This window comes from Monodelphis domestica, chromosome X (assembly GCF_027887165.1).
Source record: "Monodelphis domestica isolate mMonDom1 chromosome X, mMonDom1.pri, whole genome shotgun sequence".
Taxonomy (NCBI): Eukaryota; Metazoa; Chordata; class Mammalia; order Didelphimorphia; family Didelphidae; genus Monodelphis; species Monodelphis domestica.
In genome coordinates, this window is record NC_077235.1 from 3725836 (window position 1) to 3739456 (window position 13621).

Here is a 13621-nt window from a genome sequence, read left to right on the forward strand (position 1 = left end):
TGGCTCATACATGTATTATCACCCAAATCCTCTTTCCATATTATTCATGTTTGTAAGAGTCTCTTTTGAAATTCAAAACCGTTTGGGGTTTGCCACTTCCTTCTCCAGCTCATTTTACAGATGAGGAAACTGAGGCCCACAGGAGGAAGCTGGATCTGAACTTGGGAAGATGAGTCTTTATTCCCTGTAGTGCCACCTAGTTGCCCTGCCTCACCGAGGGCCAGACTCCCATGACTCTCAGCTAATGGGTTAATAATTCTACCAGCCCACAGCATGTCCTCTCTCAGGCCCCCTAATTTATGATCATATCACTGCTCACCTGGTCAGTTAGGAGAGCCTTCCAGTTGGACATTTCTGTCCCCCCCATCCCCAATCCTCCTTGAGTCTGACCAGGACACTGTTGCTCCAGAAGTTGCTGGGGCTCCCTATTGACACCAGGATAAAACACTCTGCTTGGCGAGGAAAACCCTTCAGCATGTGACTCCAGCTAATGACACATTATTCCCTTCCACACTCTAGTCTCACTGAAGCAGCTCTATAGGGCATGGCTTTGTCCATTCCTTCGTCCCCTGTGCCTGGAATGCTCTCACTCCTCACCTGGGTCTCTTAAGCTCCCTCACTCCCTTCAGGCCTTAGCTCAGGTAGCATTTAGTAAGGGAAGAAGACTTTTCTGTGCTCCCAGTTAGTTCCAGTGTTCTTTACCTCCTCTACCTCAGAGGAGCATGGGTGGCTCAGTCAATAGAGGCCTATAGACAGGAGGTCCTGGGTTCAAATCTGACTTCACTCACTTCCTAGTTGGGCAACCCTGGGCAAGTTACTTGACCCCCATTGCGTAGGGGACCCCTTTCACATCTTTCTGTGAGAGCCTCATTCATAAGCAGAGCCCAAGCCTGGGGTCCAAGCATGGGAAAGAGTCATGTTGTTCCAGCCTTCCCAGGCTCTCAAGCATGGCAGGCACAGCCCCTAGTGGCCCCTGGTGCCAGGTTCCTGGCACGGCTGGCCATGCCTATTGGATGCCCATCTTGGTGCTGAGAAAAGAGGGTGGCAGGACCCTGGGCTGGGTGGTTGGAGACCTGGGTTCCAATCCCAGCATTTCCACTGACTTGCTGGGTAAGTTGAAGCAGAGATCTTTCCCTCTGTGGGCCTCAGCCACTTACCAGCTTTGTGATGCTCTGCAAATCCCTGGCTTGTCTCGGCCTCAATGCTCTCATCTGTACAGTGGAGATGATTATCGTAAGGCCCAAGTGAGACCTACTATTTTGGTAGTGGCAGGAAATGAGGGGGCAGAGGGACACCTCAGCTAGGCTCAGGAGGCAGCCAGGGGTTCCCCGTTCCAACCATGGTGGACCACGGGGAGGAGGAGGAGGAAAAGGGAGAGGAAGAGGGGAGATAGCAGGTGCTTCACACAAGACAAGAAGGGGAAGGAATGAGGGAGGAGAAGGGCCCTGGGCCTTGCCTGGACCCTGTGGCATTGAGTGAGTAAAAGCAGGAGGTGGAAGCCCCTGGTACAAGGCATTTGGGCAGTGAAAGAGGAAAGAGAACCAGGTGGGCCTTGGAAGGCCTGGGTTCAGACTGAGGAAAGAAGCTCCATGGGGGGGGGGCAGGGCAAAGAGCCAGGATAGGGAGGCCAATGGCCTTCACCGCCAAGGGTCTGAATGAAGGGGGAGGAATTGGGTCAAGGGCACAGCCAGGCAGCAAGGCTAGTGGGGGCACCTGGGAAGTCTGAGGGCAGCGCCAAGCCAGTGGCACTTGGCATGATGGGGCATTGCTCCAGTGGAGTTTCCTGGGATATTTGCTTTCAGCAGACCCCAACTTCTTGGTGCCCCTAGTTTGCATCATCCCTCTGGTTTACACACTAACCCAAAAGGTCTCTTCTCTCCTCCTACTCTCATCTCTGCCTCCCCCCCCCACTCCTTGGGCTTTACTCTCCTGCCATGCCTTAGCCTCCTCCTTCCCCAGCCTCCAAGAGGCCCCAACAGCAGGAGTGACGGTGCTTCTTCCCCCCCCAACCCCCCCCCAGCAGTCACCCTCCTTCTCCTGGATAAAATGAGGCCTCTTCCTGCAAATCTTCTCATACTTTGCTTTCAGCACAGAAGGGTACACAGGGGTATTTGGAAGCTAATTGAGAAATGTTGGTGCCCGCCAAGAGCCTCTGAGGATGCTGGACAGAGTTGGCTCATTTTATCCCACCCATTCCTGCCTCACTTTCTCTCCTCAGCTCAGTGCAGGATCCCCCCACCCCCACCCCCAGGCCTGAAAAAGAAACCAGTTTGCTCTCTGCCAACGGTCCCAGCATCACTCTGTCGCCCCATCCCTCTGCGGAGCTGCTCCACTGGCCTGAATCTATTTGGGAGCAATATTTAGCTGCCAGTGAACTGTCTCTCCGTTGGCGTTTCAGCAATATCAAGCTTGAGGCTTGAGCCATCAAGCAAACCCTGTCCCATGTGCCCCTATCACGTGGCCGCCATCTCTACACTCAGAATGGCCTCCTCATTGCTGTGGCCCTCCACATGGACTAGAGGGAGGGCTCCCTCCAGGGGCTGGCCCTCTTGGAGTTCATACCTGTAGATCGGGAAAAAGGCAGACGGGCTGGCCATTTCATAGCCACTAGGCAGCGAGCTGTTCTTAGAAAATCTCTTTGGGATACAGACCTAGCAGTGATGTTGCTGGGTCAAAGGCTACCCACCATTGGATAGCCCTTTGGGCATGGCTCCAAATTACTCCCCAGAATCATTGAGTCAGTTTACAACTCTACCAACGGCACATTCATGTCCTCATTTTCCTACACCCCCTGCTAGGTGTGTGTGAATGGGTGGTACCTCAGGATTATGTTCATTTGCTGTTCTCTAATCAGTAGTGATTTGGAGCATTTATAACTATCAGTACCTTTGTTTCCTTCATCTGAAAGCTGCCTGTCTATACCCTTTGACAATTTAGCCTATGGGAAATGACATGTATTCTTCTCAATTGGGTTCAGTTCTCTATATATTTGAGAAATGAGACCTTTGTCAAAGATGTAAAAAAAATTCTTCCCCTCTCCATTTTCTGCCTTTTTTTCCTAATCGCAGTCACACTGTTTTTCTGGGTGCAAAACCTTTTTAATTTAATGTATCCAAATTATTCATTTCACATCTCATAATGTTCTCCATCTCTTGTTTGGTCATGAATTCTTTTCTTCTCCATAAATCTGACAGGTAGGTAAACTATTCTATGCTCCTCTAATTTGCTTATATCTAAATCATGTACCCATCTTGGCTTTTTCTTGGTGTATGGTGTGAGATGTCAGTCTATATCTAGTTTCTGCCACATTTTTCCCAGCAGTTTTTGTCAGATAGTGAGTTTTTGTCCCAAAAATTTGGATCTTGGGTTTATCAAATGCTAGGTTACTATAGTCATTTACCACTATGTTGTGTACTAATCTTATTGGGAAGGCTGCTAGCTTATCCCCATTACAGGTAATGCTAGTTTATGGCCTTAGATTGATGTTGCTTATCATTTTAAGGAAAGTTCCATTTATTCCTATGCCCTCTAGTGTATTTAATAGGAATGGGTGTTATATTTTGTCAAAAACTTTCTCTGTATCTATTGAGGTAACCATATGGTTTCTGTTGGTTTTGTTATTGAAATGGGCCCAATATTGAACCAGCCCTGTGTTCCTGGTAGAAATCCCACCTGATCATGGTGTGTGATCCTTATGATGTATTGCTTTTTATTCCCTTGCTAGTATTCTATTTAAAATTTTTGCATCCACATTTATAAGGGAAATTGGTCTATAGTTTTTTTTTCTGTTTTTGCCCTTCCTAGTTTAAGTATCAGCACTGTGTTTTTTATTGTTGTTTTTTAAAAGGAATTTGATAAGACTCCCTCACCTAATTTTCTATATAGTTTATGTGGTATTGGGATTAGTTGCTCTTTAAATGTCGGGTAGAATTCCCTGGTGAATTCATCTTAGAGAGTTCCTTGATGGCTTGTTCAATTTCTTTTTCTGACATGGGGTTATTTCAGTATTCTATTTGTTCTTCTGTTAATCATCTGGGCAATTTACATTTTGGTAATTATTCATCCTTTTCACTTCTTAAATTGTCAGATTTATTGGCAAATAATTGGGCAAAATAGCTCCTAATAATGGTTTTAATTTCCTGTTCATGGGTGGTGACGTAACCCTTTTGATTTTTGATACTGATTATTTGGTAAAAACAGCTTCTAGTATTGTTTGTTAGTTCAGTGGTTTTCTTACTTTCAGTTTTATTGATTTTCCTTTGATTTTCAGGATGTCCAATTTGTTCTTTAATTGGGGTTTTAAAATTTGTACTTTTTCTAGTTTTTTAGGTTGTATGCCAAATTCACTGATCTGCTCTTTCTCTATTTTATAAACATTTAGAGAGAGTTTTCCTGTAAGTATTGTTTTGGCTGCAACCCATAAATTTTGGTATATTGTCTCATTCTTGTTAATCTCTTTAGTGGCAAAATTATTGATTTGTTTTCTCTGATTTGCTTTTTGACCCATCCATTCTTTAGGATTAGATGATTTAGTTTCCAACTAATTTTTAATCTGTTTCCAAGGCTTTTTATTGAAGGTAATTTTATTGCATGAGGATCTGAAAAGATGCATTTAGTATTTCTGCTTTCCTGCATTTGGTTGTGACCTTTTTCTGCCCTAATACATGGTCAGTTCTTGTGTAGGGGCCATGTATGCTGAGGAAAAAGGTATATTCCTTTCTGTTTGCAATTCAGCTTTCTCCAGAGATCTTTCATAGCTAACTCTTCTCTGTTTACCTCCTTAACTTCTTGTTTATTTTTGGGTTAAATCTAGCTTGTTTTGAGAGGGGAAAGTTGAGGTTCCCAGGAGTAGAGGCTTACTGTCTTTTTCCTTCTATAACTCATTTAACTTCTCCTTTAAGACTGTGGAGGTTCTACCATTTGGTGCGTATATGTTTAGTATTGCTATTGCTTCTTTGTCTGGGTTATCTTTTAGCAAGCTATAGTTCCCCTGCTTATCTTCTTTGTTGGATCTCTTTTTGCTTTTGTTTTGTCTGAGATCCTGATCGCTCCCCTGGCTTTTTTTTACTTCCACTGAAGCATAATCGATTCTGCTCCAGCCCCTTACCTTTTACTCTGTGTGTGTCTCCCTGCTTCAAATATGTTTCTTGTCAACAACCTATGGTAGGATTTGGTTTAAAAAAATTTTTTAAACCCTTACCTTCTGTTTTGGAGTCAATACTGTGTATTGGCTCCAAGGCAGAAGAGTGGTAAGGGATAGGCAATGGGGGTAAAGTGACTTGCCCAGGGTCACACAGCTAGGAAGTGGCTGAGGCCAGATTTGAACCTAGGACCTCCCATCTCTAGGCCTGACTCTCAATCTACTGAGTCACCCAGCTGCCCCAGGGTTTGGGTTTTTACTCTACTCTGCTATCTGCTTCTGTTTGACAGGTGAGCTCATCCCATAGCATTCAGTTATTAAGTAGTATTTATTAACACTGATTGTGTTTCCCTCCCTCCATCTTATTTTTCCCATTTATCCTTCTCTCTCTTTTCCTCTCTCTATCTCTCTCCCTCCTTTCCCTGCTCAAAAGTGCCCTTGCTTCTGACCACTGCCCTCCCTGAATCTTCCCTCCCTTCTATCAGTCTCTCCCTGCCCCTTCTCTTGTCCCCTCCTGTCCTACTTCCCTGCAGAGTAATCAATTTCTATGCCCAACTGAGTGTGGCTGTTCTTCCCTCTTTGAGCCAATTCAGATGAGAGTAAGATTCAAATGTTTCCTGCCACCCCCCCATCCTACCTTTCCTCCCTCCATCCATCACTTGCTCCTCTCCCGGGGACCTTGGGCTCGTCATTGCTTAGAAGAAGGCCATGTGAGCAGCCTTGTGAAGCCTGCCATTTTTCCAGGCTGTCTTTCCTTTCCGAACATGCTCGGGAAGCTAAATGCCTGGGCCAACACGCTGGCCAGGCTCTGGGGGGGGTGGGGACTCCAGGTGTCCCTTCCCAGGCTGTTCCCTTGACTCCCCCCCCCCATAGTAGATGGAAAAGAGGCATGGGAAACTAGCCCAGGCTGGCTCCAGACAGTCTGGGCTCCTCCAGGAGGCCGAGGGTCCGAGCCCCAGCCGACTCAGGGAAGATGTGATGTGGTAGGCAATGTGGTCCCACAGAAATAACACTACTGAAGGCTTGCTTGGGAGTGTGTTGGAATCCCAGCCCTGCTACCTGTGTGGCCTCTTTGTTGACTCCCAGTTCCTCCTCTGTAAGGAAGGGGATTGGGCAAGATGCCCTCTGCTTTGGCCTGTGACTTTGTATTGTTAATGTTCTTGCCACCCATGCACATCAGATGGTCACCATTCCTACCTCTGGCATTAGCTTTAGCTACCTGCCTCCCTGGGAGGTGAGCTCTTTGTAAGCCTTGAAGAGATGGACAAAGAAAAGCCAAAGAGACATTGTAGCATAGTGGGTAGAGCCCTGACTGGCCTCAGTTCAATTTACACATCACATTTTGCCAAGCCTCTAGTACCAGAGAGGCGTCATAGGCCTTATTTAGCCACATAGTAAAGGCCTGGCCTGCCTGGCCCTCTCCCCTCCCTGGCAGGCTCAGACCCCAGCTCCTTTGGCAGGTGTTAGGGGAGGGATCTTAGGAGGAAGCCATTATTGGGCCTTTGGAGGTTTCCTGCCCAGCCATAAGGCCATACGGGAGAGGATGGCCAGATAGCAGCAGTGATGGCTTTCGTTCTTCCAAGCTGTGGCCATTTGGGGGTGGTCAGCAAGGTCCATTGCTGGTACCCTTTGGAGCTTGGGGCCTACCCGCTGACTAAGGCCAGGGAGAGAGGGGGCAGAGCTTCAGCAGTAGAAAGTGGGAGAGCAGGGATTCCAGCCCTAGGTCCTACCACCTAGGATCCAGCCATAACCATTCTCCTGGGCCAGGCTACATTTTGAATACCCTCTAAAGGGGGAGGGAATTCGGGCAAGTTGTGGCCAGATGCTGAGCCCTACCTCAGTGATGAGCTCCCAGCTAGCAGCCAGCCCTTGAGTTTAATGCCCAGCCTGTGGTGGGCAGATGGCTGGGCAGGCGGGCACCTAGCTTGTGTGGCCCATCCTGCCCTTGTACCAGGTAGTGTTCACACAGCTGATTTGGGGAGGTAACAGAACATTCAGCAACCTTGTTTGCCTGGGCCCGGGTCATCTGGGCACCCAGGAAGGCTGTTACCCTTAGCGAATAGGTCAAGGCCAATGAAGGTTGGCCCCAGCCCTACCCCAAGACCTCCCACCCACCTGTCACAATGTCAGGAATAAAAGACCATCTGAATGAGCAGGCTGGCAGAGAGATGGAAGGAGGATATTAGAAGGTGGCTGGAGGGGCAGAGAGGCAGGCATGGTGGGGAGGGAGCAAAGGAGAGAGAGACTCAGAGATAGAAGAAAGGAGGGAGCAAAGGAGGAAGATAGGAGAGAAGAGAGATATGTGGGGAGAAAGGGAAGGAGAGAAAGAAGGAGGAAGGGAGGGAGTGGAATTCCTGGGAAAGGAGAGGAAGGGTGGAGGGCTGGGCCTAGGAGAAAGGAAGAACCCTAGTTGTGGAGCAGAAGACTTGATCTGGTGGGCTGCCCTGTGTCTCTTCTCCCCTCCATCTTCTCATTCACTCTTCGTGCTGTGTTAGAATAGACTCCAGCTGATCTGGGTTCAAGTCTCACCTTCAGGGCCTGCTAGATGGGTGACCTTGGGCAAATTGTTTCTTCCAAGCTTTGAGCCACTCTCTGTGATTCCTCCAGCAGATGGGTGGAGCAATGCCTGCACTGCTCCACTCACAGAGCCCTGGCACAGGGTTAGGAAGAGAAAGTAGAGAAGAATGTGCCTCACTTGGCAATCTGGGGAAGGGAAGGGGAAGATGGAGAAAGGCAAAGAGGAATGGGAGGGCAGACCTGGAGCCCCTGGTTCCCATCCATGTGTTGAGGCTGTGGGTAAGGGGGCTCAATTTTGAAAATCGATTGTGTCCCCAAGGGCAGGCCTCTGAGGCTAGCAAAGAGGGCTGGGAGCTCACCCCTCTGAAGGTAGCTCATGTCTTCTAGTAAAATAAGGCCTGGCGGAGACCAGAGGAGCCATTCTGGGCAATGAGCAGTCAAGCGAGTTTGCTGAGGCAGGAAGCTCCAAAGAATCTAAGGGGGGAGCTGACAGACACCCTTAAATTGGCCAGAATGAGTGGCGGGAAGTCTCGGCCATGAAAGAGAACCAGGAAAGGCATCTTGGTACTTGAGGGAAGCCAAGAAGTGAAGAGGAGAAGGACAGAGTTCCACAGGCATGGGGGTAGCCAGGGGAAATGCCCAAAGCAAAGAGGGGAGACATCTTGCTTGAGGACCACAAGGAGGCTGGCCTGTGTCACTAGGCCAGAGGACTGGGTGGGGCAGGTCATAACGGGCTTGAAAGCCAAGCAGGGAGTTTTCTGTTTGCTCCTGGAGCTGCTACTAGGGAGCCACTGGAGAGAAATCAATTGGGTAAGGGCTGGTCAGAGCTCAGAAAGATCTCTAAATAACGGATCTAGCCAGGGAGAGCAGCCCAAAGGTTGCTGCAGAAGTCCAGCTGTGAGGTGATGAGGCACACGGGATGGCAGCAGTATCAGGGGAAATGAGGGGCTGCAGACAGCGTGTCCTAAGTGTTTGTCTTGGGCCCTCTGGCTCAAGAACTAGGCCCCTGACTGCTTGAATCAGGGAGAGCCAGGGAGAGGGGACAGAAGGGCAAGAGAAGAAGCTTGAGAGGAGCATGTCCTGAGGGCCAGTGGTGGTACAGGGCAGGATGGAGAGAACCAGAGCCAGAGAGAGAACCTTGGGAGTCAGGGGGTCTGATGAGATCACCAGAGAGTAGTGGGCCCAGATCCGGTTCAGGGGGCCAGGAACCTTGATGGGGAAAGGCCCCTTGATTCTTCCTCTCCCCTGGCCTTTGGTCTCCTTGGACAGTGAAAGCCTTTGAGCATCATCAGGCATTGGGCCCACGGCAGCTGGCCAGGCCTTGGAGGCCACGCTGGGGCCCAGGTGGCAGGCACATCGCGTCTGTCCACGTGGTGTCTTCTAGAAGTATGCAGGACCTCTTGTTTTACAGCATTTCCAGGTGACCACAGATCACTTCTCCAGCACTCATAACTGGTACACCTGCTCTCACGCCCGCCCCACTTTCTGCAATGTCTGCCGGGAAGCCCTCTCAGGGGTCACCTCCCACGGCCTGTCCTGTGAAGGTACCCAGTGCCCGCTTGAGTTTGGGGGTGGGAATGGGAGAGCCAGCATCCCTGAGCAGTGGGGGGGCACCCCTTCAGCTCCCACAGACGTCACCAGGGCCATAAGGGCAGAGACCAGATAGATTAGTGCCAAGTGCTCACCTCCACTCCACATGCAGCCAAGACAGGGTATGGGGCAGCAGGAGGCCCAGGCCCAGGCCAGACCCTACCTTTTTCCAGCTTCCCATCAAGTGGCTGTGGATTTGATTTGCCTCCCTGAAGATCCTGGGCCCTGGGTGGTCTGGGCCAAAAGGGGAGGCAGGAGGGCGGGGAGGATGTCCCACCTTTCCCACCTCCCTCCCCCACTCACACATCCTGGGGCTTCTCTTGCAGTGTGTAAATTCAAAGTTCACAAGCGGTGCGCTGTGCGAGCCAGCTCCACCTGCAAATGGACCACCCTGGCCACCATAGGCAATGACATCATTGAAGACGAAGATGGGGTAAGTGCACAAGAGGAGCAGTGTGGGGCCAGAGCTGGGCCTCCTCCTGTGCCTCAGTGGCCCATTGTCCTGCCTGGGGTCCTCCTTGCTCATCTCCACCCCCACCCCTGTGTTCTGTCCCACTTCTCCCATGCAGGTGGCGATGCCCCATCAGTGGCTGGAAGGGAACCTGCCTGTCAATGCCCGCTGTGCTTCGTGTGACCGCATGTGTGGCAGTGTCCGCAGACTGCAAGATTACAAATGCCTCTGGTGCAAGGCCGTGGTAAGACCTGGTCCCCCCTTTGTGGGATCACTGCTGGGGGCAGACTTGGTGGCCAAGTGGCTGCCCGACAGCTCATCATACAAAACCACAGCACCCATCTCGATGCACCTATCATGATCAGGGTCAGAGGATCCGAGCTCAGGAACTGGGTGGGCCAGTGGGACCCAACATTTCTCTCAACCAGCTCATTCTACAAGAGGAGAAACTGAGCCCCATGCAAGTTGGCTGTTTTCCAAGGTCAACCAAGTGGTTAGTGGCAGTCAGGATTTGAACCCAAGTCCTCAGGCCATGAAGTCAAGCGTGTTTTCACTGTCCTACAGCTGGCTTAGGAGTTTCTACATTGGACCTAGTGGGGAAAGGAGGACAACTGCTCTTGTGCTAGGTTCTGAGGCAAGTGGTAGGTACAAGTGATGGCAGCCTCTTCCCCCTGATTCCATCATCAGCCTGCCCCAGGGTTACAACCTAGGATCTACCCCCTTGGACTTGGAGGCTTCCAAAACTTTTCAGAGCAGGTAGTGGGATTTACTAGCTAGACTGCTGGAAAGAGTCAGCAAGACCTGAGTTCAAATCCTACCTTGGTCACTTTCTGACTATATGACCCCAGGCAAGCCATTTGACTTCTCTCAGGCTCAGTTTCCTCATCTGTAAACTGGGAATCTTCATAACACCCACATCCCATGGTCATTAGCAAAGGGACCAAGTGCTTGATGCCAAGGAAATGGGAATGATGCCAACAAAGGGAAGGGAGATTGGAAGTGTAGGCTCAAAGACCCTTGAATCTAACTTGGGGAACCTCCTCATGGCAGGTGTCCCTCACTCCTCTCTCCCTGCTTGATCATTTCAGATTCATGGTGCCTGCAGAGACCAATTTTCCAAGAAATGCCCCCTGGGACAGTACAGGGTATCCATCCTCCCACCAACAGTTCTGAACTGCATGGACTCAGATGGTGAGTAGCCTCGAGGGCCATGGGGTCGCCAGGGCTGGGGGGCGGCACGAAGAGGCAGATGGGAAGGAACAAGGATTGAAACTCAGATCACAGCCCTGGGCTTGTTTGTGGAGCCAAGTGGGCACCCCTCTAACCAGGAAGGAACTGAATGCCAGAGATATGGAAGGGGAGGCCTACGTGGATGAGAGGCTGACATCCTGCCCTGGCCTCCTGGTTAGAACCTGGGGTAAGTGCCCAGAATGCCACAGCCCCCAGTATTGGCACTGATGCCTCAGTTTCCCTAGAATTCTTGCCGGAGGAGTCTGCCTGGAAACTCCAGAGTACTAGAAAAACCAGTGATTCTTCCCCCTTTCCTTCCTTACTAAGAGGTCATTGGCCTCCCACTCAGCAGGCTGGGGCAAGGTGAGAGAGGGGGTGAGCTTCCTGCCACCTGTCCCAGAACAAAGGCTCTTGGTCCTGTTTTTGTTGCCTTTAGGCAGTCCCACCTGGCCAAACAGGAGCCCCTGGTTCTCTCTGGCTCTCTGGGTTGAGGAAGGCAGGCCCAGCTCCCTTCTCAGCAGTCCCAGAGATATTGTTTCTCACTCATCCGACTTGGCTCTCGCCCTCACGGTTCCCAGACATGAGAGCATATAAATGGCTCTCTGCTAAACATGGGCTAATCCTCAGGCTAATTCACTCTGTCTAGGGCGTCCTTCCAAAATCCAGGATGATTGACTGATTCTTTCCAGGCACTTCTTTCCCTTGTTTAAGAAGGAGAACTTTCGCCTGATGAGGGCCAGATCCAGAAAGCTCAAGCCACCTGCCCCAAGACCTAGATTGCGGCTGTGGCCCAACCCTCGCTTTCCCGGGGAGATGTCAAGTCTACTAACCGGCTTGTCCAAATGGTTATTAAGTGCCTTCTGTGCTCTGGGTCTGGGAGATGCCAAAGTGGGCCGAGCCCTGGCCATGCTGCATCTGAGCTGATAGAGAGGTGCCCCCCAGGATGAGGTGGGGTATCTTGAGTGTCAAATGGGCCAGCCTGGGTGAGGGCCCCCATGCACAAGATTCACGTGGCAGGGCCATGTAGGACCTAACAGGAATCTCCAGAAAGGCTTCTGCTTGGGAGCCAGCCTTGCCTTGCCCAAGGACCAGATAGGGCTGAGTAGCTTGGCAGTGATTCCTGGGGAGAGAATCTGAGTTAGTCCTGGAGAACCGTCAATTCAGAGGCTTTATTAAGCTCCTACTGTGTGCCAAGCCTCAGGGATCGTTGTTGTTGTCATTGTCGTCAGTCCCATCAAAGGCAAAGGAGGGTCCCTGCCTTCAAAGAGCTGCCAGGCTTAGGGGGAGTCCTGGCACAGTGAGACAATGCAGTCTAAGTTGGCGATGGTGCACCAATCCGCAGAGGAGAGGGCATTGTAGCTGCCACTTGAAGGCTGCTGGGTCCTCCCAGCGCCGGAAGGAGGCTGGGGAGAGGGCCTCAGTCCCCTGCCCTGCTCCAACTCAGCTGCATTGGCTTTTAGAACTGTACAGGGAAGAGCCCCAGAGGAGACTCATTCATTCATTCATTCATTCATTCATTCAGAGTAAGTACCTTCTCCAGCCTAGGAAGCTTGGAGGCATATGCAGAGGACCAGGTTGGGGTGGGGGTGGGGGGTGGAGTTTAGTCTGAGGCAGCAGCAGGGATAGAAAAGGGATGGAAAATGGAAGAAAAGGACTTGTGAGCTAGCAGGCCCCCAGCCCTGTAGGCCAGGATGCTCTTAACAGACAGATGCCTAAAGCTGGTGACTTTGGTTCTAGGGATGTGGCCTAGAGGGCAGGGGTGGAGGAGACCTAGAAATCGGCCCTGGAGATGGGCTGCTGGGGACCCTGGAAGGAGATACCAGAGGGAGCTACAGAGGCCCAAGGGCAAAGATGTAGTCTTTGGGTAGTAGGGCAGGGAGAGATGCAAGGGATAGGGAGGGAGCTGAGCCAGTGTCAGGCCCAGGGCTTCAAGGGGGAACAAGGAGCAAAAGCTAAGGAGGCTGGGGCCTGAGACAACCCTCACGGACCCTCCATAGCCTAGTAGGAGGGATAGTGGAGGCAGCAAGTTTACCCTGTTCTTCTGAGTAGCTTGGGGGGATGGTGAGAGGAGAGAAAAGGAGACAGATAAACAGGGACAGGAGGAGACACAGACAGAGAGAGGGAGGGAGGGAAGGTGGCAGAAAGGAGGGAGAGAGGGGAGAAGCAGAGACAGAGGGAGGGAGGAGAGAGAGAAACAGAGAGGGAGGGAGGGAAGGAGAGAGAGGTGGAGGGAGGAGAGAGATAATGAGAGAGGGAGAGAGACAGAGGGAGGGAGAGATAATGAGGAAGGGAGAGATAATGAGGAAGGGAGAGACAAGGAGGGAGAGAGAGGGAGAATAGGGTCCAAGGAAGACGTGTGCATTATCCTTTCATTATTTTTATTTTATGATGGGAGAGCTATGAGTCTATTTGGAGGCAGATACAAGAGGGGGAGACGGAGGGGGTGGCAGGAGAATTTCTGGAGGCCCAGTGGGGAAGGGGGTGGTGCTCTGCTCCTTGGATTTTTAGGCTCAGGAGGCAGGACTGGGCCTCCAAGGTTCTGGGAACCCCAGGGCCCCGCCTCCCCTCCCAGTGCTCTCTGGCTCCATCTGGCCCTGCTGCCTCCTTTCGTAGCTCTCTGGTGATCTAGCTGTTGTTGCTCATTACTGGGGGAGGGAGGGAGGGGCAGTTGCACCCTGTCCGGGTGAATCTCC

General features: G+C 51.1%; 1 protein-coding gene across 1 annotated transcript in view; it reads left to right on the forward strand.

The window, feature by feature from the left end:
- The window catches only part of DGKK (diacylglycerol kinase kappa), a 138353-nt gene that overhangs the window by 88294 nt on the left and 36438 nt on the right, over nucleotides 1-13621 (forward strand). The window contains exons 5-8 of the mRNA XM_056809327.1: nucleotides 9069-9201; nucleotides 9574-9680; nucleotides 9817-9942; nucleotides 10787-10889. Coding sequence (XP_056665305.1) covers nucleotides 9069-9201; nucleotides 9574-9680; nucleotides 9817-9942; nucleotides 10787-10889 — 469 coding nt within the window. The remainder of the gene's footprint in view (nucleotides 1-9068; nucleotides 9202-9573; nucleotides 9681-9816; nucleotides 9943-10786; nucleotides 10890-13621) is intronic.